Below are 26,915 nucleotides of genomic sequence, written 5' to 3'. Positions count from 1 at the left end.
CTGAGATGCCTGAGTGTGCAACTCACTTCTCATAGGGATATTCACCTGCTCTGATGGGATCATGGCCATTGTCATCTCTACCATAATATTGGCTGGCACTGTGCTTCTTCACTGCTGGGATCTCCAGGTCTCCTGACTGGGAATGCTGGACTTCTTTCCCAGACTGATTCCTGTGGCCTCTCTGTGCTAGAAAAATGTGATGATTCTTGTGCCCTCAGCCACTGAGCAGAGCAGGATGAGATTCCCAACTTCAGTCATTTGCTCCCCCTGTGTATCTAGGCTCACATTAGAGACCAGAACTTCTAGCTGAACAGAAGACAACATGTGAGGACTCTGACTATGAAAGACTCTGGGACAAGATAGATTTATTTCATTCTCTAATGCAAGGAGTGAACATATGAGTATCGCCTATGTAATATATTACAAGTATACAATAGGAAGGGAATCCATGGTGATTAGTCTTGGATACAGATACTTGTGATTAGTCTTGATACAGATACTTGTGTGTCCTAACCCTGGCTAATTTCATGGGTAGCAGTCATTAAAGAATTGTGATGAATTCATGAGAGTTGAGACTTTTTTTTTTGATGAGTCACTATGCATGCAGACACCTTTTGCATAGAATGAAGAGGGTCACGGTAACATCAGTCCTACCTTGGGAAAGGCACTGTTTCTGACAATAATGTCAGTAATGATTCCTCCAATACTGCCAATTCCAAGGATCAACACAAATGGTTATCCCTCCTCTGACCACTTCAGCTCACTTTGATTTCTGCTTTCTCTGATGCTTCATTTAGCCCCATGTGTATTGCAATCCAGCACATGGAGCCCTTTGAAAAGCCATTGGAGATCAGGGGCCTTGCCTTTTAAAGTTCCCAGCCACTACTAAATGCCAAGGCACAGAGTCAGTGATCAATGAAGGTTTGATTGATGATATTACTTCCACAAAGAAGACAAAGATTATAAAGAGCTTGGTCCATGAAATGCCAAGAGCAATTTGGAGAGTGTTTTTGATCCAGCGCCTACTCTCCACCAGGCCAGGAGTTGTGCAAAGAAACAAAAGACTAGCCATCCATGCTGAAGCTACAGGACTCCTGTTTTTCCTCATGGTCAGCCCCCAAAATACTTATTCTGCCCATAAATTTAGGATTGGAGGCTCTGATTCCTTACACTGTGAGTGACTGTCACTCTGCCTGGCACCAGTAAGGCCCTGAGTCTACACTCCACATGGTGGGGATCTGGGACTCTGGGGAGCTGCTCCAGCCTGAACCCAGAGTCCTGCTATCTCTGAAGAAGCAAACTGGAGCTGGGCGTCTGAGCTCTGTGGAGAGGGCTGGGTCTCTCAAGAGAGGTCAAGTTCATATTTAATGTATGGGTAGCTTTCCCCTCTTAGGTAGCCATCTGTTCTGCTAGTATTGCCTCCTGTCCAGCCCGGCTCCCATAGGAGGGACAGTTTTATCTAAGACTTCAATATTTACCATTCTTTGCCATTTCTTTAGGATTTTCTTTCAGTAGCAGTACACTGATATTTGCCGCAGTCATTCAAAAGCTGCATTTTTGGATAGGGAAGCATGAGACTTCATTTGTAAAAAATGACGATTTTCCATATTTGTCACAGTCTTTATTTCCCAGGTCTTTTCCCTCTGGCATATCAGAACTACACCATCTCATTCAAAGACAGAAAAGGGAGCCAGGAGGGTGAGCCAGTCTGAAAGACAGGGGAGGGGGTTTTTGGATTTTTCATTTCTGCAGATTCCCATGTCTGACCTGCTCCCTTAATCACAGGCACAGGCAGTGAGATGGTATCAGGTGTAACCTCTTCACCTTTAGACAGGATGGAAGTTCTAGCACATTCCTTAGTCACTCAGAGATACATCTATTTTCCCTCAGAGGATTGTCTTAGCTTGGGCTGCTCTAACAAAATACCATAAACTGAATGGTTTATCAACAACACGAATTTATTTCTCACAGTTCTGGAGGCTGAAAGTCTGAGATCAGGGTGCCAGCATAGTCAGGTTCTGTTTGGTGAGGACCCTTCTCCAGGTTGCAGACTGCTAACTTACATTCTCCTATGGCAGGAAGAGAGCTAGCTTCTTATAAGAGTGCTAACTGCATTCATAAAGACCCTACCCTCCTGATCTAATTACCTCACAAATGTCCCACTGCCAAATACTATCACATTGGGATTATGGGGTTTGTTTGTTTGTTTTCGGCTTTTTTAGGCCTGATTTCACCGCATATGGAGGTTCCCAGGCTAGGAGGTGAATCAGAGCTATAGCCGCTGGCCTATACCATAGCCACAGCAACTCAGGATCCAAGATGCATCTGTGACCTACACCACAGCTCACGGCAATGCTGGATCCTTAACCCACTGAGCAGGGCCAGGGATCGAACTTGCATCCTCATGGATGCTAGTCAGATATGTTTCTGCTGAGCCACGAGGGAAACTCTGGGATTACGGTTTTAACATATGAAGGGAGAACGAGCATTGCAGGGAATGTCAAGGTAAACATAACTTTTTACATGGATAAAGGGTATTCTGCTAAAACTCCTACTCCTTAGCTCTCTCTGTTGGTGACATCACACAGGGGACCACTGTCCTCTGGGCATTTTATTTTCCCACCCCCAATGCTTTCATTCAGTTTTTAAAGGCATCAAACTGAATTATAAATTCATGGTCTATTCCTTCTTTCCCTGCTAGATGAAACCACCAAGTGGGCTGGATAACTGGGGAGTAAGCTGGTTACTGGAATAAGATCCAGTATCTTTTTTTTTTTTTTTTTTTTTTTTTTGCTTTTTTAGGGCCTTATCCGCAGCATATGGAAGTTCCCAGGGAAGGGGTTGAAGTGGAGCTGCCACTGCCAGTCTATGCCACAGCCACAGCAATTCGGGATCCAAGCCGAGTCTGCAACCTACACCACAGCTCACAGCAACGCTGGATCCTTAACCCACTGAGCGAGGCCGAGGATCAAATCCTCATCCTCATGAATCCTAGTTGAGTTTGTTAACCACTGAGCCACAAAGGGAACTCCATAAGATCCAGTATCTTTAATTCTTAGAACTTTCCTCTTAAGTGCTTTAAAAAATTTATGTCCATCCACTCAATGTATAATGAGGTAGAGATAGGTTTTAATCCAAGATTAAGTTCTTAGGTGACTGATTATAGTGAGAAAAAAATCATTGCTAAAGACAAATGTCCTCGCCCGGAGCTGCTCTTCTTAGACTGGTCATGGATTCTCTAATTTCCACCCTGTCTCTTCACTTATTTATGATACTAGACTATGTTCTGTGTTTCCTGATATCTGCATTATATTTGAGCATTATAGTTGAGGGGTTTTGACCTCAAGGTAAGGAGCGAAGTTATCCCTCAAATAAAAATATTCTCCCCACCACAGTTCAATGGTAAAATGACTGCCAGAATTTGGATGTGTACTGTAAGGAAGCAGCAGTCAGTCATAGAGAAGTGATGCCTCCTAAAATATCACTGCAAAGCCAGAGCCAAATATTATAGGAAGCTTGAGGAATTTGGAATTATGATTTTTGAGAAAAATATGTGGTTTGCTATCGACTGTTACAAGAACCAGACTTACCTGTTGAACACTGAGGGACAATCTGTTGTGTTTCTTCTTTTAATAAAATTAGAAGAGCATAAAAGGTAAGTTGCAGAAGCAATTAGCTTAGTTCAAGCATTTTGCCCTCCTTCACAGATGAAGACTAGATCCCACAAGGGTTTGGCCCTGGGACCTATGATCAAGCTGCTTTTTAAACCATTAGTAGAGTCTTCATCTAGAAGTTGGGAAAAATTCCCACGGAGTGTGATTTTCAGGATAGGAAGGAAATGTTCTGAGTCACTTAGAGATGCTATTGAAAAGTTACATGATGGGAGTTTCCTGGCGGCTCAGCAGGGAAAGGATCTGGCATTGTCACTGCTGTGGCTCTAGTTATTGCTGTGGTGCAAATCCAGTCCCTGGCCTGGGAACTTCCAGATGCTGTGGATATAACCAATAAATAAATAAAGAAAGAAGAAGAAAGAAAGAAAAAGAAAAGGCACATGATGGGCAACCTCACAGGCTCAGGGCTGTAGTTGATTCATTGAACTTTTGAGTCGGTCACTAAGAATTATTCCTGGAACAGAATGAATGCAAGTGATGAGTCTTACTTCTGAGAATAACCCAAGTCATCACTCCTGTCGGTGTCCCTATACATTCTTGTTCCATTAATGTCTCACGAAGGTGAGATCTCTTTATCCCAGTATAGTTCTTTAGAGCCCACAGAGCCTCTTCTGCTTGGTGGTCATCACCAGATAAGCAAGGGGAAAACTCCATTTCCTCAGATTTAGTCTTGGCTCATGTGGATTTTCTGTATTTGAATATGATATTATTTTCATTTACTTCCTTTTTTTTTCCTATCCAAGCATTTTTATTTTTTTATTACTCAAATGAATTTATCACATCTGTAGTTGTATAATGATCATAACAATCTGATTTCACAGGATTTCCATCCCACAGCCCAGGCACATCCCCCCAACCCCCAAACTGTCTCCTCCAGAGACCATAAGTTTTTCAATGTCTGTGAGTCAGCATCTGTTCTGCAAAGAAGTTCAGTCTGTCCTTTTTTCAGATTCCACATGTCAGTGAAAGCATTGGACTTCACTTAGCATGAGAGTTTCTAGGTCCATTCATGTTGCAAAAAAATGCGGGTATTTCGTTCTTTTTAATGACTGAGTAATATTCCATTGTGCATATGTACCACATCTTCTTGATCCACTCCTCTGTTGATGGACATTTAGGTTGTTTCCATGTCTTGGCTATTGTAAATAGCGCTGCAATGAACATTGGAGTACATGTGTCTTTGCGAGTCATGGTTTTTTTTCTCTGGGTAGATGCCCAGGAGTGGGATTGCTGGATCAAATGGCAGTTCTATGTTTAGTTTTCTGAGGAATCTCCATACTGCTTTCCACAGTGAGTGCACCAATTTACAATCCCACCAACAGTGTACTAGTGTTCCTTTTTCTCCATACCCTCTCCAGCACTTATTGTTTGTAGACTTTTTAATGATGGCCATTCTGGCTGGTGTAAGGTGGTACCATTTACTTCCTTTTTTGAGCACAGCTTTAAATCAAGAGTGAGATCCAATTAGTTTTATCCACACAACATTGGCAAAGTATATAACAAATTAAAAAATTCCAGGAGTTCCTGTCGTGCCTCAGCAGAAATGAATCTGACTAGTATTCATGAGAATGCAGGAAAAAATTTTCTGACTCTGATCTGGAGCCAGAGAAGCAATGCTAGACACATTGGTCATTGTGACCATGGGGAAGTTCTTAACCACTTTCCTCAGGGAATAACTGTTTTATTATAATAAGACAATAAGTTACAGATGTATATAATAAATGTGAAGACATTTGGTGAGACAACGTTAAAGAGTTATGGTCCCATGGCCAAGAAAACCGGCCCCTCCAAATCAGCCTTCTGTCCAGTCTACACATCCTTATTTATTTTTTTTATTTATTTAAAAAAATTTTTAGGGCTGCATCCTTGACACATGGAGGTTCCCAGGCTAGGGGTTGCATCGGAGCTACAGCTGCTGACCTACGCCTCAGCCACAGCAATGCCAGACCCGAGGCACATCTGTGACCTACACCACAGCTCACGGCAACACCAGATCCTTAACCCACTGAGTGAGGCCAGGGTTCAAACCCGCATCCTCATGGATACTAGTCAGATTAGTTTCCACTGTGACACAGCAGGATCTCCTACACATCCTTTTTTAGATGTCACTTCCCTCCCTCCACCTGGGTTTTAACAAGGAGGCCCACACTGGAGCCTTGGGAAGGCTGGACAGGGCTTGGTCACCCAGCCAACCAGATGGTTTTGGGACCAGAGATCACATGACCTTGGACCAAATCGGCCCAGGGAGCAATGACATGCAGACATCTCCAGTCTCTCTGCATCGTCTCTACTCGACCTTAGATAGCTGGGTCACTGAGATACCACAGAACACCACTCACAAAGACCAGGAATAGCTCACCTGCCTGTTCACTGAGCAGAGCAAAAGGGGATCAAAACCCAAGGTTACCACAGAGCACTTGCATCACAATTTAGAAATTTCTATTACACTGTTAAATTGCTCAAAACATTCCATCTTCCCCTCCTTTTCTAGTTCCCTACTCTATCTATTATCACCAACAGTTCAATCTCCCTCAAACATGCAACTAAGCCTCATTTACTTTATAATCACAGGGCGAGTTTCAGATTCATCCTTTCCCAAAGGGATATCCAGGAGAAAGGAATCTTGTTCCTAGCAGCAGCCCTCCCTCATAGCCCACAATCAAAGCACAGAAAAATTAGCAAAGGGTCTCAGTGCATCTTTGGCCCAAATCTTATAAATAACTATCATGGAGGAGTATTAGGTGTTGAAGTTTTGAAAATTGTATTTATGAGGACATATTACTCATCCATTACTTATCAACAAACAGTAAAGTGGCCTCCCTCAAACATTAAAAATAGGATGTATTGCAATAGGATTTTCCTGGGACCACTGTTTTCCATGTGTCTTTGAAATCTAATCTGGAAGAAGACATCTGAGCATTTGCACTGGTCCCAAGCGCTAATAAATCCTGAGACCTTTCAGGAGCTGGAGCTCTCATCTTGCTTCCACCCCAGTTCTAATTCCAAGGCTAGGGGTCTAATCAGAGCTACAGCTGCAGGCCAACACCACAGCCACAGCAACGCAAGATCCAAGCTGTGTCTGCAACCTACACCACAGCTTACAGCAACACTGGATCCTTAACCCACTGAGTGAGGCCAAGGATTGAATTCGCAACCTCATGGTTACTAGTCAGATTTCTTTCAGCTGTGCCATGACAGGAACTCCCTAATTCAAGTGATTAACTCACCAAAGATGATCAGCAATGATCATAACAGCATGAAGGCATGGTACAGCTGAGGTGGGATAATAACTCAGGTCATCAGTGTGGGAGCATGGGCTTCGATGCATTCTTTGGTATGGCCATTGATTAACATTTGTGGCTCAAGGGCTCCAGGGAGTATCATCCCCGCAGCCTTGTTTACTATAGGGAGTGAATCTACGCCCAGATGGATATTAATCACTAACCCACTCCTCAACTAATAGAAATGGAATGAGAGGAATGGTGACTCAGTCTCAGTTAAAGAAGAGTAGAGAAACCATGAGACTTACAGGACATTTCCACCCCTAGGACCCCAATTGGACAAGGACTGATATAAGTAACTGGGCAAGGCCAGTGGGAGAAAACCACATCTTTCTGGACTTCACATTTGGTTTTTTTTGTTTTTTTTTTTTTTGCTATTTCTTGGGCCGCTCCCACGGCATATGGAGGTTCCCAGGCTAGGGGTCCAATCGGAGCTGTAGCCACTGGCCTACACCAGAGCCACAGCAACTCGGGATCCGAGCCACGTCTGCAATCTACACCACAGCTCACAGCAACGCCGGATCGTTAACTCACTGAGCAAGGGCAGGGATCGAACCCGCAACCTCATGGTTCCTAGTCGGATTCGTTAACCACTGCGCCACGACGGGAACTCCTGGACTCCATATTTGTAACCCCCATTTTTAAGGGTTAAAAACCCCTATAGACCAATAGAGAGAGGGACTCTTCTTCCCCTTTCCAGTCTGTCCTGGGAGATGTTTGCTTTCCTGTAATAAAGACTTTGCTTGCTTGCTGCCTGTGTGTTTGCAAAGTTCATTCTTTGGCTCCATGAACAAGAACCCAGATTCTGATAACATTTTTCTGGCATCACAGCTATTTGAGAAGATGTTCCCTCAACCATCAGCTGAGTCTCTGTACAGGAAATGAAAAGGGCTTTTCAAAGTAAGTATTACAAATTAGTAAAAAAGGGAAGTAGAAGAGCTCTTTTTTTATTGAGGTATAACTGCTGTACAATATTATATAAGTTACAAGTGTATAGATTCACAAAATTTAAAGGTTACACTCCATTTATAATTATTATAGAATATCAGGTATATTCCCCATGTTATACAATATATCCTTTCAGCTTATTTTATACATGATAGTTTGTATCTCTTACTCCCCTACCTCTATAATGTCTCTCCTGCCTTCCCTCTCCCCAATGGTAACCACTAGTATCTGTGAGTCTTTTTTTTGTTGTATTCACTAGAGTTATTTTATATATTTTTTAGATTCCCCATATAAATGATACCATACAGTATTTGTCTCTCTCAGTCTGATTTATTTCACTCAGCATAATACCCTCCAAGTTCATTAATATTGCTGCAAATTGCAAAATTTCTTTTTCTTTTATGGCTGAGTAGCATTCCAGTGTGTGTGTATGTGTGTGTGTGTGTGTGTGTGTGCACGTGCGCGTGTGCACCACATCTTCTTTATGTATTCATCTGCTGATGGACACTCAGGTGGTTTCCATATCTTGACAACTGTAAATCAGGCTGCTATGAATATTGGGAGACATATATCTTTTCAAACTAGTATTTTTGTTTTTTTCAGATATATACCCAGGAGTGGAATCCCTCAATCACATGGTAGTTCTATTTTTAATGTTTTTAGAAACCTCCATACTGTTTTCTGTAGTAGATGCACCAATTTATATTTCCACTCACAGTGTACAAAGATTCCCTTTTCCCCACATGGTTGCAATGCTTGTTATTTTTGTTCTTTTTGATGATAGTCATTTTGACATGTGTGGGGTAATATTTCATTGTGGTTTTGATTTGCATTTCCCTGATGTGCAATGTTGAACATATTTTCATGTGCATTTCCTCTTTGGAAAAAACGTTTATTGAAGTCTTCTGCCCATTTTTTAGTCAGGTTGTTTAGTTTTTTGGGTTTTGTTTGTTTTTGGGTTTTTTTGTTTTTGTCTTTTGGGCCACACCTAAGGCATACAGAAGTTCCCAGACTAGGGGTCAAATCAGAGCCATAGTCGCTGGCCTACACCACAGCCACAGCAATGCCAAATCCAAGTCTTGTCTGTGACCTACACCACAGCTTATGGCAATGCTGAATCCTTAACCCAATAATCAAGGCCAGGGATTGAAACTTCATCCTCATGGATGCTAGTTAGATTCATTTCTGCTGAGTCATGAAGGGAACTCCATCAAATTGTTTAGTTTTTTTGATGTTTAGTTGTACGAACTGTTTATATATGTTGGATATTAACTCCTTATCAGCCATATCATTTGCAAATATTTTCTCCCATTCCATTGATTATATTTTTGTTTAGTTAATGGTTTCCATTGGTGTGCAAAGCTTTTAAGTTTAATTAGGTTCCATTTGTTAATTTTGCTTCTATTTTCTTTGTTTCATGAGATAGATCCAAAAAATATTGCTGTGATTTACATCCAAGAGTGTTCTGCTTGTGTTTTCCTTTAGGAGTTTTATGGTTTCCAGGCTTAAATTTAGATTTTCAATCCATTTTCAGTTTATTTTTGTATATGGTGTTAGAGAATGTTCCATTTTTGTTCTCATCACTATCTTCTTTCCTGTAGGTGCCAAGAAAATTGAAGACTAACCTCTTGGGAGTTTCCATTGTGAGTCAGCGGTAATGAACCCAACTATATCCATGAGGATGCGGGTTTGATCCCTGGCCTCAATCAGTGGGTAAGTATCCAGCATTGCCGAGAGCTGTGGTATAGGATCCCGTGCTGCTGTGGCTGTGGCATAGGTTGGTAGCTATAGCTCCAATTCGACCACTAGCCTGGGAACTTCCGTATGTCATGAGTGTGGTCCTAAAAAGCAAAAGAGAAAAAAAAATTTTTAGGGAATCTCCACCTCCCGACCCTGATGATAACTAACACTGATCTATGGCTATTAAAGAGATGGCTAGGTTTGAATGTGTACAAAATTATTAACTCTCAATTATTTAGTTAATAACCCTCAATAAGTTTGTGAAGCCTTTATGCAACTGAGGAAACCAAGGCATGAGAAAAGGCAAGTAAGTTGATAAACATCAACATGGTATAATCAATTTCTAGTAGTAACAGCTGGGCAGTAGTAACAGGAATAATTCAGGCAGTCCAGTTCCATAGCCTTGCTGTTAAACAATTTGATGTCTTATTATGATATATTGTCTCTTAATGTTCTTTAAGACAATGGGGCCATTATCACCATGGCTTAGGTCTCTTAGATGAAATATGTTTAGTGTATTTTTAACTTTGTAGAATGGGATTTTACTAAGATTCCAAACGCTTGCTCTATATATTTGCAAACATTGTGCCTTTCCCTAACTCTCTAATCCATTGTTGCTTTTTGTACCACAGGCTAGTTCCAATAAGAACATGCCCTACAAAGAACACATCATGTCCAAGCCCATTATCACTCTCATTCTGATTAGATGTAGTCCTCATAGCTGTAATATATAATCATCTGCTCAGGATCAGGTTGTCCAGACATGTAACTTGCCCTTTGAGATCTTATCCAGTGTGAAACTTTAACTCACAGGAAGTCCCATCATGACTCAGTGGTTAACGAATCCGACTAGGAACCTTGACGTTGCAGGTTCAATCCCTGGGTTGAAGATCCGGCATTGCCGTGAGCTGACGCAGCTCGGGTCCCGCTGGCAGCTACAGCTCTGATTCGACCCCTAGCCTGGAAACCTCCATATGCCACAGGTGTGGCCCTAGAAGAGACAAAAAAAAAAAAAAAAAAAAAAAAAAAAAAAAAAAAACAGAAACAAAAACAAAAAACAAAACACTTAACTCACAAAATCATAGGTGTTCGTAACCTGGGGAATGACTGATAGTGAATCAATACTTATAGACGTAATGTTATCTGTTTGGGTGAATACTTACCACTAGCATTCACTATAAACTTAGCGTTACTTTGGGAATTGCTGATGTGTGTAGGCAATGGGATGCCTCATGATAATAATGTAAAATAACATGCTAAAAGCACCCAACAAAGGCAGATTGAAAAATAAATTACACATCAGACAGTAGACAACCAAGCTGTCATTAAAGTGATTCTGTAGAAGAATTTAAAAGCAATAAAAGATGCTCATGATGTATTGTTAAGAGAAAAGTGGCTGCCAAAAGCAATTTATCTGCCGTACACCACTCCTTCACTCCCTTATAAAAAATGTCTGGGACAATAAACACCAACATGTTAGTATAATTATATCTGAATAATATAATTAAAGGTGATTTTTATTTTGCTTATCAGTATTTTCTAGTATTCCTACAATAAGCATATGCTATTTATATATTTTTTAAAAGATTCATTTAAAAAGACCTGGGTTCTATGGGCTTTCTCACCTCAAAGTATATTAAGAGATGCTATTTTAACCTTCTGCAGAGGTAAATGGTTTATTTGTGGCTGGAAGAGGGTCTGTTTTCCTTTCCCTGGGACCAGAGCTGATCCCCGAGCTTCTCCTCAAGTTCTTGTCTGCTGAGGACAGTGGTCTGCAATTCCCCCTTATCCTGGCCAGCCAGGAAGGCATAGAGTCCTGATGGATGGAAGTGAAGGAAGAGAGTAGAGAGAGGAGCAAGCAAAAGATGGTGAAGGGGTTTGTGCAGTTATAAGTTTTCATAGACATCTAAGGAGATTTTTTAAAATACTCATATCCTTTCATTGATTCCAATATGTTCTCTATGGAAATGGTTTCTGTGAAAGTGAGTTTTGCAGGTGAAAAAATGAAATAATGAGTTGTTAGAGAAAAGTGTTGTCATAGTGAAGGGGATAGGACACAATGGTGGCAACAAGTTCTCTAAGATGATTGGCAGGAATTCCCTCGTGGTCTGGCAGGTTAAGGATCTGATGTTGTCACTGCTGCAGTTCAGGAGATGGATCCCTGGCCAGGAACTTCCGCATGCTGCCAGCATGGCAAAAAAAAAAAAAAAAAGAGAGAGAGAGAGAGGGAGAGAGATGAATGGGGAGTTTGGGGTTGGTAGATGCAAACTATTACATTTAGAACATTTAGAATGGATAAGGAGTGAGGGCCTACTGTACAATAGCCAATCTCTTGTGGTGTAACATGACAGAAGATGGTATGACTGGGTCACACAATGCTGTACGATGGAAACTGATGCAACACTGTAAATCAATAAAAATTTTATTGTATACTCTAAAAATTTTTTTAAAAGATGATTGACATGCTCCATCGGGGGTGCTGCTCTGTATTTGACAGATGGCAGATATTTACAAGTGGATAGACAAAGACTGGAAGTTAAATAGGGGCCACAGCCAGAGATTAGAAAGCTAAGTAGTGCATTGGAGGAAAAGATCATTATCTTTTATGTTTAAGATTGTAATGGCAAGGATGCAATTGTGTGTGTGTGGGTTTGGCCAAAATGAGAGAGAAAAATATCCCTGGTGTAAGTGTCTTTAGCCACCAGCAAGGTGGAGTCACATGTACCGAAGGTAAGCAGAGTTACACATAGATAAAAGCCTGTTTGATCACTCAAGTAGACTCTTGACTTGGAGACCCCACAGGTGGTAGCATACAGCATACAATTCTGGGTATGCCAGAATTGAGACAGAGACAAGAGAGTCTTCAGGAAATGCAATTCAGAAGAAAATAAATAATGTCTCCCATTTGAGGAAGTCAGTGACTAGAACAGTTAGGGTAGAAGAATGAAGCTGGTAAACTTCAGAGATCTCTGGGTATGTCTAGCTGAGGTTGGGGCTCCAAGGTCATGGTGACAGACTGAACTGTCATAATGTATATAAATATGCTGTGTATGTGGCGGTGTAAGTAGTCATAGTCATGGTTATCATGACTGTTGGTACTAGTTACAGTAGTGATTTTAATAGTTACTATAATTATCTTGAACGACATGATATATCTTTCTCAAAAGGAGCTTGACCAAGGAATTTGATGTCCAAAGTAGTAAATATATAATTTTGGAGGTAATCATGTTTGTTGGAGACCTTCTGGAGCAGAACTGGCTAGTAGAAATATTGATGTCCATACAGACACCCCCCAGATGTTATTTAGACAGAACTATAGCTTTCTGCCCAGAATCTCTACAATGCAATTAATTTCTCTAAGTCTGCTGTGACCTTGCATAGGCCAATGGTGTGACCCAGAATTCAGACAGAGTAAGAATGCATGGAAGCTGTTCTTGCATTACCTTCCTGGCAGATATAAAGATGGAGATTCTCCAGAAATCCAGTTTCTAGAAGAAGTATTTCCATATTTGCTCCAGGCAATTAGAGAAGGGCAAGAGCAAGTTTAATTTCAGATAGTGATGGTTTTAGGAGACTGGAATTTTACAGTGCTCAAAATTTTCTTCTTCATGAGGGCATAAGTTTCTCCAGTATTGGTAGAAGTTACTACAAACCCTTTCTCAAGAAGGCATTGCTATTCCTGTTTTGAGGAGAAAAGGCAAACCTAGTCTTAGAGGTCTAAAGGGAGACAGAGGCATAGGAAGACTTAACCGAGGCTCTTGTTTTTAAATTTAAAAAAATTATTATAAATGATTTACAATGTTCTGTCAATTTCTGCTGTACTGCAGAAATTACAGTATTACTGTATTACAGTGACCTTGTAATATACATATTCTTTCTCTCACATTATCCTCCATCATGTCCCATCACAAGTGATTAGATATGTAGTTCCCTGTGCTATACAGCGGGATCCCGTTCCCCATCTACTCCAAATGCAGTTGAGGCTCTTGATAGATATCTGAACAGCCTCTGCACCAGGGAGAAGTCTTCCCTTCATGTGTAAAAATACCACCTGGTAAATAGCCTGGACTCCCTAGGGACAGACAGCAGGTGCAAGAGAGTCCCTCACAGGTCAAAGCCAAAGATTTTTACTTTCTGTTTTAATTGTACATTTGTGAATTTTCCAGAAGGTGCACGGATTTTGACTTTCCAGACAGACAGGAAGGACAATTACTAAGAACTGTGAAAAAAGGGTCATTGACCGTACCAACCCTTAATAGCATCCTGTGGGTATCTTCCAGGCAGTTGAACATTATTTGTTGGTGACAGAAAAATAAACAAGTACTAACACCCAAATTAGACCCTAGCTTTCAATCTTGACTTCCCTTCAGAGGTTTTTGCTCACTCTTCTAATATACTCTCCTAACAGCTCTTTCCCAGTACACAAAGGTATAATCCCAACTCAGAGAAAGCATTCATTCAGATATGGATTCATTTCACACAATTTTTTAAATGCATAACCAAGCAGATAAAGAGGGAAAGTCCCCCATTACAGAGAAAAAAAAGGAAGTGAAAACAGGGTGTTAAACATGTAAATTACATTACTGCTCTCTAGGGGAGGAATGGAGGAGAAAATACTACACTGAATAATTTTTATGAGTTTTTCAATTAAAATGTGGAATCAGGAGGCACAGTCTTAGGTCTACAAAAGGAACAAACTTGAAACTAAAACATCTGCATAAAATGTAGAACATCAGAAGACTTTTCTAGTTTGATGGTTTGGTGAGAAAAAAAAATCACCCAGAATCACAAGTAAGCTTGTGCTTGTTCAAACTTGGGGAAAATAGAAAGTTTCTTCTGAAATGACAAAGCCTAGGATTGTGCCCTGCTCATGAATTGCCCAAATAAAGAATTATCATAAAAACAGATCCTGGGCTGGTGACTTCCCAGGTTTAGGAGAAACCAATACAAAAAAAGCTTTTGAGGGACACAGTCAGAAGCCCAGGTCACATGGAATTCCTGCACTGCACAAAAACCTTCTTAATCTAAAATCACAAGAACATGAGAGTCTTTGTGGAAGTCCGGGAGTCCAGCAGAAGAGTTTCATCACATTGTTGGAGCAAAAAAATCAGATATTGGACACACTGAAGGAAAATATTGAGGTTTGTTGTGTAACTGAGTAGTGGGGAGCACTTAGGAAAGGGATAGCACTCTCAGTGGGGACCAAAGGGACACGAATGCTACTAACTGCATCACAGAATCCATCAGGAAGTCTGCCAATGAGCCACTGGAGATGCCTCACCTTCAGATCCCTCCACCTGGCTCTCAGGCACCAATAGCACTCCACAGGTCTCACTCCCACATTCCCCTACTGCAGGGCTGGTTTTCTATGCATACTCCCATTAGTAGCAAGAACCAGCCTTTGAAGATAGCTGGTGAGCAATACAGAAATCTGAACCAACTCTGTAGGCTGAAAGAAATGACACAACTTTAGGACCACCCTAGAGAAAGCAAAAAGGAGTCTAGCAGTATCTGGGTTGGCTTTGAAGATCAAAGGAAGGTATACAAGCTTATGAATTAGGCTACAAGAGAGAATGCAAAATGGGGATCAGGTGTACCCATAGAAAATGACTAATACAGCCTAAGAATGCATAGCAGGACTGTCAGAAGTTATTTTCCTCCCAAAGTCAATCAGTAAAGACTGGTTAAGGTGACTGCTCCCTCAAATATGAAGTCAAAGCAAGTAATATCAAAAAAAAGGAAATATGACACTACCAAAGGAATACAATTTTTTCAATTACCAACTCCAAGAAATATGGATCTGTGATTTATGCAATAAAAACATTCAAAATAACTGTTTTAAGGAAGTCCAGTGAACTACAAGACAACACAGAAAGGCAATTCAATGAATTCAGAGAAATAATATATGAGCAGGAGTTCCCATCATGGTGCAGTGGAAACAAATCCGACTAGGAACCATGAGGTTGTGGGTTTGATTCCTGGTCTTGCTCAGTGGGTTAAGGATCCAGCACTGCTGTGAGCTGTGGTGTAGGTCACAGATGTGGCTTGAATCTGGTGTTGCTGTTGCTATGGCTGTGGTGTAGGCCAGCAGCTACAGCTCCGATTAGATCCCTAGCCTGGGAACCTCCATATGCCATGAGTGTGGCCCTAAAAGGACAAAAGATAAAAAAATAATAATAATAATATAGGCAAAACTCAAAGTTTCACAAAGAGATAGAAACCATAATTAAAGAATGGAACAGAAATTCTGGAGATGAAGAATACAATGAATGAAATTTAAAAATGCAACAGAAGGAGTTCCTGTTGTGGTGCATCAGAAATAAATCTGACTAGTATGCATGAGGATGTGGGTTTGATCCCTGGCCTCACTCAGTGGCTCAGGGAGCCAGCGTTGCCACAAGCTGTGGTGTATATTACAGACATGCTTGAATCCCATGTTGCTGTGGCTGTGGCTATGGCGTAGGCTGGAAGCTGCAGCTCTGATTCAACCTCTAGCATGTGAATTTCCATATACCATGGGTGTGGCCCTAAAAAAGCAAAAAAAAAATTTTTTTTCATTTTAAAAAATTTTTTTAATGCAACAGAAGCTGTCAATAATAGACTAGATCAAGCAGAAGGATCTGTAAAGTAGAAGACACAACCTTTGAAATTAACCAATCAGAGGAGAATGAAGAAGAAAAGAATGAAAGAAGTGAAGAAATGCTATGTGAACTGAGATACCATTAAGAGAAACAGTCTATTTGCTATTGGAATCCCAGAAGATGAAGGGAAAATGGGGCAAAAAGCTTATTTAAAGTAATAATGGCTGAGAACATCCCAAATCTAGAGAGACATTTGGATATCCAGTTCATAAAGCTAATAGTCCACTCCAAATTTCAACTCCAAACAATCTTTTCCAAGACACATGATAATGAAGTTATCTAAAAGCAAAGATAAAGAAAGAATTTTTTAAATAGCAAGAAAAAAAATTCTCTCATACAAAGAACACCAATAAGGCTATCAGTGGATTTCTCATCAGAAACCTTACAGGAGAGAAGAAAGTGTAATGATATACTCAAAAAGTTTAAAGAAAAAAAACCTGCCAACTAAGAAAACTACCTGGAAAACTGTCCTCCAGATAGAAAGGTGAAATAAAGACTCTCCCAATAAACAAAAGCTGAAGGAGTTCATCACCCTCTAGAGTGCCTTATCAGAAATGCCAAAAGGAGCTCCTTAAGTTGAAATAAAAGGATGCTAATAGATAACATAAAAACATATGAAAATATAGAACACATTGGTAAAGGTAACTATATAGTCAAATTAGAATACTGTAATACTACAATGTGGTGGTGTGTTAATAACTTAACTCTTGTATAAAGTTTAAAGGGCAAAAGTATAAAAGTAAATATAATGATAATTTGTGGGGTTTTTTTATTTTGAGGGTGTTGGTCTTTTTGTCTTTTTAGGGCCACACCTGAGGTATATGGAGGTTCCCATGCTAGGGGTCAAATTGGAGCTGTAGCCACTGGCCTACATCATAGCCACAGCAACTTGGGATCTGAGCTACATCTACAACCTAGCTCACGGCAATGCTGGATCCTTGCTCAGTTTGATCCCACTGAGCAAGGCCAGGGATCAAACTTATGTCCTCATGGATGATAGCTGGGTTCACTAATCACTGAGCCACGACTACAGGAACACCTTTTTTTATTTGTAACGGTAATTTGTTAATAGCTATACAAAAAGTGGTAAATTGTGACATCATAAACATGATGTGGAAGGAGTAAAGAGGTAAAAGTTTTATAGACAAATGATGTTATCAGCATAAAATGAAACATTACATCTATAAGATATTTTATGTAAGCTTCATGGCAATGGCAAAGCAAAAACCTATAGTAAATACACAGAAGATAAAAACTAGAGAATCTAATATGGGAAGAGAATCTGAAAAGGAATGGATATATGTATATGTATAACCAGTTTACTTTGATGTACACCTGAAACTAACATAACTTTCTAAGTCAACTATTCTCCAATAAAATTTACTTTAAAAAACAGAAGAGAATCTATCACCATGAATAATCCTCAATTCAGAAAGGAAAACAAGAAGAACAAAGGAACAGGGAACTACAAAATAGGCAGAAAATAATAAATAGGATGGCATTAGTAAGTCCCTTCCTATCAATAATTATTTAGATTTAAATTTCTTCTTCAGTCAAAAGGTTGAATGGATAATAAAATAAAGCTCACTATATGCTCCTCACAAGAGAGACATGTCAGCTATAAGGACACACACAGGATCAAAGTGAAGGAATGAAAAAAATATCCTCAGTAAATGAAACCAAAAGAGAGAAGATTATAGATAGATACATAGATAGATAGATAGATAGATATCACACACATATGTGTATATCTATATAGATATAGCAAACAAAATAGACTTTCAGTCAGAAGCTATAAAATAAGACAAAGGTCATTATGTAATGTAAAAGGGGTAAATTCATCAAGATATAACAATTGTAAATATTTATGTACCCAACATTGGAGTACCAAAATATATAAAGCAAACACTAACAGAACTAAAGGAGAAATAAGCACCAACACAATAATAGTTGGGTACTTAACTACCACTTATCTACAATGGGTAGATCATTCAGAGAGTCGATAGGGAAAGAGCAGGTTGGAACAACACTACAGACCTAATAGACCTAACAGACTATAAATCTAATTTTCCATCCAACAGCAGCATTTTCAAGTACACATAGAACATTTTCTAGGCTAAATAATATGTTAGCCACAATACAAATCTCAACAAATTTAAGGAGAAATAAATTGTATCAAATATCTTTTCCTACCGCAATGGTATGAAATTAGAAATTGATAACAGAAGGAAAGCTGGAAAAGCCACAAATACATGGAAACTAAATAACACACTTCTGAACAACCAGTGGTTCAAAGAAGAAAGCAAAAGGGAAATCAAAAAATATCTTGAGACAAAAAAATTAAAAACAGAACATACCAATACTTGGGAATGGAGCAAAAACAGTTTAATGAGGAGAGCTTATGGCTGTAAATGCCTACATTAAAATAAATAAAATAAAATAAAAAGACCTCAGATTAACACCTAAAATTATACTTCTAGGAACTAGAAAAACAAGAACAACTTAAGCTTAAAGTTAGCAGAAGGAAAGAAATAATAAAGAATAAGCAAAAATAGGGAGTTCCCGTCGTGGCGCAATGGTTAACGAATCTGACTAGGAACCATGAGGTTGCGGGTTCGGTCCCTGCCCTTGCTCAGTGGGTTAACGATCCGGTGTTGCCGTGAGCTGTGGTGTAGGTTGCAGACGCGGCTCGGATCCCGTGTTGCTGTTGCTCTGGCGTAGGCCGGTGGCTACAGCTCCGATTCAACCCCTAGCCTGGGAACCTTCATATGCTGCGGGAGCGGCCCAAGAAATAGCAACAACAACAACAACAATAACAACAACAACAAAAAAGACCAAAAAAAAAAAAAAGAATAAGCAAAAATAAATGAAATAGAGAACAGGAGAATAACAAAATAGAATAAGAAAACTAGAGCTGGTTCTTTGAAAAGATAAACAAAATTGACAAAAAAAAACTTTAGTTAGATTAATCAAGAAAAAAAGAAGAGGACTCAAATAAAATTGTAAATGTAAAAAGGAAACATTACAACTAATACGTCATAATTACAAGGGATTATAGGAAATTACTATAAAAATTGTATTCCCACAAATTGGACAACATAGAGACAGTGAATAAATTCCTAGAAATATACAACCTACCAATGCTAAATCATGAAGGAACAGAAAACCTGAACGGATAGAAATAAACAAGGCCATTGAACCAGTAATCAAAAACTTTCTGAAGTTCCCTCATGGCTCGGCAGGTTAAGGATCCAGCATTGTCATTGCCGTGGCTTTGTTTACAGCTGTGTTTGATCCCTGGCTTGGGAACTTCTGCATGCCACCCCCCAAAGGCCTATAACCATATAGTTTCACAGGTAATTCTAGCAAACATTTAAAGAAGAATTAAAGTCAATTCTTCTTGACCTATTCAAAACAATGAAAGAAAAGAGAAGTGAACATGTACCAAAACATTTGATGAGGCCAGAATTACCCTGATACCAAAGCAAAACAAGGACACCACAAAAAGAAAAAAGAAAAAAAAAACCTACAGGCCAATATCCCTGCTAAATATAGATGCAAAAAACAAACAAACAAAAAAATTCCCAGAATACTAGCAAATTGAATTCAACATCACATAAAAAGGACCGAACACCACAATCAAGTAAAATTCATTCCTAGGATTCAAGGAGGATTCAACATATGCAAACCAAATTTAATAGAATAAAATAGAAACTATAAAATCATCTCGATAGATACAGAAAAGGCATTTGACAAAATTCAGCATCACTTCATGATAAAAACTCAACATTGAATATAGAAGGAACGTACCTCCATCTAAAAAGGTCGTATGTATCAAATCCACAGCTAACATCATACTCAAAGGTACAAAGCTGAAACTTTTTCTTCTAAGATCATGAAAAAGCAACAATGCCCACTCTCACCACTCCTATTCAATATAATACTAGAAGTCCTAGCTAGAGCAATTAGGCAAGAAAAAGAAAAGGCCTCCAAGTCAGAATGGAAGAAGTAAAATTTTATTCATTTGCAGATGACATGATTTATATATAGGAAAACCCTAAAGACTCCACCAAAAAACTGTTAGAAATAATAAAATACAGTTAAATCTCAAGATAAAAAAATAACCACAGAAAAATCAGCTGCATTTCTATATATTAACACCAAATTATCTGCAAAGAAATAAAGAAAACACTCTTATGTACTATAGCATAAATCTATAAAATAGTTAGGAATAAATTTAACCGAGGGGGTGAAAGATCTGTATATTTAAAACTACAAGACCTTGATGTAAGACATGGAAGAAGACAAATAAATGGAAGATATACTTTGTTCATGGATTGAAAGAATTAATAGTATCCATACGATCCAAAGCCATCTATAAATTCCCTATAATATCCCAATGACATTTTTCATAGAAATATAACCAAAAAATCCTAAAATTTGTATGGTGCTACAAAAGTCCCCAAATAACCAAAGCAATATTGAGAAAGAAAAACAAAGCTGGAGACACCACATATCCTGATTTCAAACTATATTGCAAAGCTATTGTGATAAAAAAATATGGTATTGGCATAAACACAGACATGGACCAATGACACAAAACTGAGAACCTATAAATAAATCCATGGATGTGTGGCCAACTAATAACTGACAAGAGAGCCAAGAATATTCAACAAAGAAGGGATAATATCTTCAACCAATGATGTTGGGAAAACTGGATATTCCTATTCAAAATGATGAAACTGGACTCCTGTCTTATACTACTCACAAAAACAAGACAAAAACAAACACATAGATACAAAAAACAGATTAGTGGTCACCAGAAGAGAAGGAGCAGGGGGGAGCAAAATGGATAAAGGGAGACAGCCAACTATATGGTAATGGATTGAAACTAAATTTTTGGTGGAGAATACACTGTGGTGTAAATGGAAGTCAAATTATAATATACACGTAAAACTTGTGTAATATTATAAACCCATGTTACCTCAATTCAAAAAAAGGGAAAAAATAGAAGAAACACAGATGAGGAAAAACAAAACAAAACAAAAATTTGATAATTGGAAAATAAAGTTGGTAGCCAAAAATAAATGGTAAAAATGGTAAATTATGTTATTTTTATTTTACTAAAATAGAAAAAAAATATATATTATGATTTATCATATAACAGATTACCATATAGCCTTTTAAAATAGTACAATAATCTACATACAGACTTGAAAACATTTCCTGATATTTTATTAAATAGGTTTACTTCTAAATATTTGTATATTCACATGTATGTAGAACTATTTCTATAAAAAATGGAAAATATCTGAGAAGGTAAGATTTCAACAATGCTAAGCTTTTAATAGTGGATACCATTTTCAGTGTTAGTTTATAAGGAAGACTTTAATTTTTACATCATATACATTTAAAATGTTCTAACTTTTAAGTGTTAGCTTATGCTTGTTTTAAAATTAAAATACAGACTTCAAACCATATTATCACATTTTCAAAAAGTTTGTGAATTAAAGAAGAAAACATGTTCATAAAGCTTCTAGAGGCTGCAACAAATACAAAACTTTGGATGTAGTGAAACTTACTAGAGTATATACCTCATTATAAACATGGGGCCTCTAGATTGGCCTGTGCGTGCAAAATATGTCTTTAAAATTGAGTGTACACACAATAACTTTTTATATAACTTTGTTTTAATTCTAATTTGGTAACAGTGACCCCAAATGCACTGAGTCACATATTTTAAGTGGAAACAGGATGATTAATATAAGTGGCAGGGCTGGAGCTCTGTACTGTCTGTGCAGAGAAAGCAGTTGAACCAAAAATGGTGGACATACCTCTCTGCATGGAGCAGTCCCACAAAACTGCTAACCTTAGGTTTGTACACGCTAAGCTTCACTGTCTTTTTACTCCAAGGGCTCAAGTTCTTTTATTCCCATCCTATTTTCTTTATTAAAGAGAAGTTAGAGCACAGTTTGACCTGCACCTAAAAGAACCAATAGGAATTGTGTTCTGGCCACAAATTTCTTCCCATTCCTGAGTTCAGGTTGGTTCTCCTGGGGGATCTCTTCAAAACTTGAGCCAACTTCACTTCACAGTGAAAGCAGGAATAGTCTGTTGGAGGAAAGCTCCTGTATGAGGTGTACTGGAAAGCTGACTCCCCAGGATCACTGAGGTATGTCTTAGTTTGATATATGGGGTCATGGCTGGTTTCCCAAGAGCACAATCTTCCATACCTTTACATAGCATCTTCATAGTCCACATCTGTAAGATCTGCCATTAGCCTATAGTAGATGGCTGAGGAGTCCTAGAAGCAAAGGTACATGGATAGTACCTGAGTACAAAAGACAAGTAGAGCATGTTTCCCACAGGTTCTCTTCCCCAATCAGCCTGGGTGGATCCTATTCACGGAGCGCCACCCCCACGTAACTCGGAGCCTCTTGAGGACTGTTTTTGAAGGGCTTACATCCTACTGGTGAGCTCCAGAGATGCCCCCGATCAACCCACGAAAGCTTTCTCTCACTCTTATGACCCATTGTTGGCTGTTCCTTGGGCTGTAGTTTCATAAGAATGTCAGAATTTTGTGCACATAAACTAAATTTAGCCTGTCACTGGAGTTTACCAAGGACTTGAATTCTGTTCTGAGATGTTTGGCAGCCATACCACACTAGACAGAATTACAAAGCACCTACTCTCTTTGCACACATGCAGAGTTGGAATTTCTGCAATTTTCTGAAAGCATTTTTTGTATAATTAGTGATGTCTTCAATTAATCAAGGTTTAGAAATTACTGACTTTTAATGACAAAAATCACTATTCATTTAGCTCCATTCAATATTAATTTACTTTTGGACATGTTCGATTAGCTTACAGCAATGAGTGATGTGTATATTTCAATAGTATGTCAGGATAAAGGCTTTCAAATCAATAGAATTTTTAGACTAAGCATGCACTACAGTTTAGATACAAACCATCCATATGTCTATTGCTTAAAAAATGTCTATGAGGAATTTCCCTTATGGTGCAGCTGGTTAAGGATTAGCCAGTGCTACAGCTGTGACACAGGTCACAACTGCAGCGTGGGTTCGATCTCTGGCCCAGGAACTTCCACATTCTCCAGGTGCAGCCACAGAACAAAAACAACAACAAAAACAAATGCCTATGAGAGCCTCTAAAATTACATTGTACAGTGATACTTTGCTTTTATAATCAATGTTTTTATTTCTATTGTATGGGGAGATAAGATAGGAGATAGATCATGAGATCTTTTGTTTTACCTAAGTGATCATAATTTTAAAAGTTTGAGAACCCATCCCCAGAAGAAAGAGAGAGTGTGGAGGAAAGAATAAGAATTCCAACTCGGAGTTCCCGTCGTGGCGCAGTGGTTAACGTATCCGACTAGGAACCATGAGGTTGCGGGTTCGGTCCCTGCCCTTGCTCAGTGGGTTAACAATCCGGCGTTGCCGTGAGCTGTGGTGTAGGTTGCAAATGCGGCTCAGATCCCTCGTTGCTGTGTCTCTGGCGTAGGCCAGCAGCTACAGCTCCAATTCGACCCCTAGCCTGGGAACCTCCATATGCTGCGGGAGCGGCCAAAGAAATGGCAAAAAGACAAAAAAAAAAAAAAAGAATTCCAACTCACCTTATCCTCAATATTTGTCCCTGAGGGTTCTTCTGTGGAGATAAATGTATGTGATGTAAGATTCCATTGCAAGTCTTTCGCTAAATCTGTGTTAATAAAGGCTTCTTTCTCTCCTGTCTATTCCCCGTGGGTTTATTTCCATTAATATTTTCTGTCTCTCTTTTTCTGCCTCTCACAAATTTGAGTCCCTACTATACAGAGGGAAATTGGCACCTGGGGGTGGGAGGGTCAGTCAGTCCCTCCTGGCATTTGTACCCTTCGGCATTTCTGCGCCCACCAAGTGGGGGGTGGAACAACAGCCACACCTAGGGAGCTGTACTGGGTTGCTCCAGGAAATACATAGATGGTACCATCTCCAATGCTGCCATCTGACTGGGTAGGGAGATATACACAGGGACCAAACTAGCATCAGCACTGGAATCTACTCAAGGCGGCCTCCAGATCAAAAGCTAATCTTCAGATCAGCACAGCAATGCTCATGGTCAGCTACAAGGGCAGAAGCACCAGCACCGAGAACATTGCCAAGGTTGCCACACACAGTCACTGATTATCCTCCTGGTTCCAGGAAAGACAAAAATCAGATATAAATGCTCTCCCTCACATCTCACCTGCTGTTGCTGGCCGTTCCTGCTGCGTGCAGTACACCAAAGAATAAACCTCATCCCCACTTACAACATTCACTGAAAGAGAAAAAAGGAGGCATTGTGACATGACACAGTCCCTTCCTTGTTCCTGCCATTTTAATTCACTCTATAACTTCCACCTGCCACAGCCATGAAGACAGAAGAGTCACTTATCTGAAGGGGTGGCTAGGAGACAGCAGGGTCAGGTTTGGTTAATAGACATCATCTGATTGCCTCTTCCCCAGCTTGCCCAGGTCATTTGGGAAACCTCACCGTTTTCATATACAGGCTGTAGTTGCTTCAGGGCTTGGGAGTTGATATAGGTGGTTTGTTGGGGTGCAGGTCTGGGAGGGCTCCTGCAAACACAGATGCACATGCTGTCTATCTGAGATAGCATCCCATATGTACCAGATAGAAATATCTGAGGTTATGAGATGAAGGAGAGAAGCCTGTTAGAAAGTGTCCTGAGCCGAATACTAATTTATGGAAAAAGCCATCAGCACCGCTGTCCAGTGCAAGCCACAGCCCTATTCCTAGGCTGAGTAGGACATTACAGAGTGTCACTAGAGTATATATTCCAGGAGTGAAAGGTCCTTATCTGACAGCTGACTGTGGTGCTGCCCATGACCAGAACAGTGCCATTGACATCATGGGTGCTCAGTAAATATTGAATGAAAAAATACTGATTCACCCTGGATGGAAACGGGTTGCCAGGCAAAACAAGCAGCTTGAGGAAGGGAAAGAAGAAAATGGTCTTACATGTACATACACCACTGAAAAAGTGCTATTCTGAAAAATATCTGGTTCTTTGCTGGCAAAAGTAGTAACACACTATATAGAAAGGTATCAACTAAACATTGATATCCCCAAATGGAAGTATTAAAAATCTTTTCCTCCGCTAATCCTTAAGGGACTTCTTCAATAATTTTTAGTATGTTTATTACTTACTCTCTGGCCTACATTATGGAAATGTGTATATATCCTTTTATTTTTCTTTTTAGGGCTGCACCTGCCACATATGGAGGTTTCTGGGCTAGGGGTAGAATCAGAGCTGCAGCTGCCAGCCTCCACCACAGCCCAGCTGCATCTTTAACCTACACTGCAGCTTGTGGCAACACCAGATCCTTAACCCACTGAGCAAGGCCAGGGATCACACCAACATCCTCATGGATACCAGTTGGGTTCCTAACCCACTGAGTCCCAATGGGAACTCCTGGAAATTTATTTATATCTTAACTACTCTAACATACTTTAAGGCTCTCAAGATCTTTTCACGTTTTCATGCTTTCTAGAACTCAGCAAAATGCCTTAAAGACTCTCAGATATTGGTTAATTGATTGAATAAATTCATGAAACTGGTCAACATAACAAGACTTTCTTCTGCAGATTTAATGAAGGAGATAAATTAGGAAGATATTCTTTTTTACGGCTGAGTAGTGTGTGTGTGTGTGTGTGTGTGTGTGTGTGTGTGTGTGTGTGTGTGTGTGTGACATTTTCCTAATCCAATCATTTGTTGATGGACATTTGGGTTGTTTCCATGTCTTGGCTATTGTGAATAGTGCTGCAATGAACATGCGGGTGCATGTGTCTTTTTAAAGGAAAGTTTTGTCTGGATATATGCCCAAGAGTGGGATTGCTGGGTCATATGGGTCATATAGTGTTCTAAGCTACCTCCATAATGTTTTCCATAGTGGTTGAAAATTGACAGAACACTGTAAACCAGCTATAATGAAAAAAATAAAAATTACTATATAAAATAAAATAAACCTTAATTGGAAAAAAATTAGGAAGAATGATGAGAGGATTTACATGAATTAACTAATACATAAACTAAAAGGAATAGCAAATGAATGCTCAAAGTTATCAATGGAAGAACTCTGGAGTGGCAGTTTGGGATCTGACAAAATATGAAAAAAGCTTATGAGAGCAAACAGTTCGATTTTTTTAAAAATAGTTTTTTCTACATTATCAGTGCACACAGAGGAAGCAGAAGCCTCACCTGGGTGGATCCCTGGCTGAAAGTCTCCCTGTAATTCAAACAAAAGAGCATACATGTCAGTGGAGGAGCTCTCTTGCTCAGCGCTTCCATACAGCCTTGGGGTAGGCAATTTTCCATCTTCCAGGATGCCCATCGCAAGGTGCCACTGTGTGGCCAGAGGACATCCTGGCAATTACTTAGGCTGAACCTTCATATTGGTCCAGATAGTTAAGGGAGCTTCCCAAAGACAGTTAATACCAGGATCAGACTTGAGCCCAAGCCTCTGCCTTTGCACACCTATTACACTTTTTGGTTTGGGTTTTACAACCATACAACTTTATCTAAGCATGGCAAGAGTCCTCAGAGCAAGTTACTGCCACAGACACTTTATAGTTGG

General features: G+C 39.5%; 1 protein-coding gene across 6 annotated transcripts in view; it reads right to left on the bottom strand.

Annotated features, from left to right (window-relative positions):
• Window positions 1-4,992: 4,992 nt before the first annotated feature.
• LOC100152824 (Fc receptor-like protein 1) overlaps window positions 4,993-26,915 on the bottom strand; it is a 35,169-nt gene continuing 13,246 nt past the window's right edge. For 2 of the 6 annotated variants that reach the window (XM_005663238.4, XM_021089614.2), the window contains 6 exons: window positions 26,540-26,567; window positions 24,814-24,896; window positions 24,526-24,597; window positions 23,918-23,949; window positions 22,515-22,585; window positions 11,121-11,822 (listed from right to left, as the gene is read on the bottom strand). In XM_005663238.4, the coding sequence (XP_005663295.1) occupies window positions 22,517-22,585; window positions 23,918-23,949; window positions 24,526-24,597; window positions 24,814-24,896; window positions 26,540-26,567 (284 nt within the window). In that variant the 3' untranslated portion in view covers window positions 11,121-11,822; window positions 22,515-22,516. Of the gene's footprint in view, window positions 5,112-7,883; window positions 9,742-11,120; window positions 11,823-21,499; window positions 22,586-23,917; window positions 23,950-24,525; window positions 24,598-24,813; window positions 24,897-26,539; window positions 26,568-26,915 lie in introns of those variants that run through there. The other 4 variants (XR_014844019.1, XM_021089613.2, XM_005663239.4 and 1 more) reach the window with 4 other exon arrangements.

This window comes from Sus scrofa, chromosome 4 (genome assembly GCF_054392235.1).
Source record: "Sus scrofa isolate SSC_HxYL_T2T_F1_AM1 chromosome 4, Sscrofa_HxYL_maternal_Yorkshire_Landrace_v2.0, whole genome shotgun sequence".
NCBI classification, from domain to species: domain Eukaryota; kingdom Metazoa; phylum Chordata; class Mammalia; order Artiodactyla; family Suidae; genus Sus; species Sus scrofa.
The sequence above is the reverse complement of the archived record's forward strand: the minus strand, read 5'-3'. Positions and strand labels throughout refer to the sequence as shown.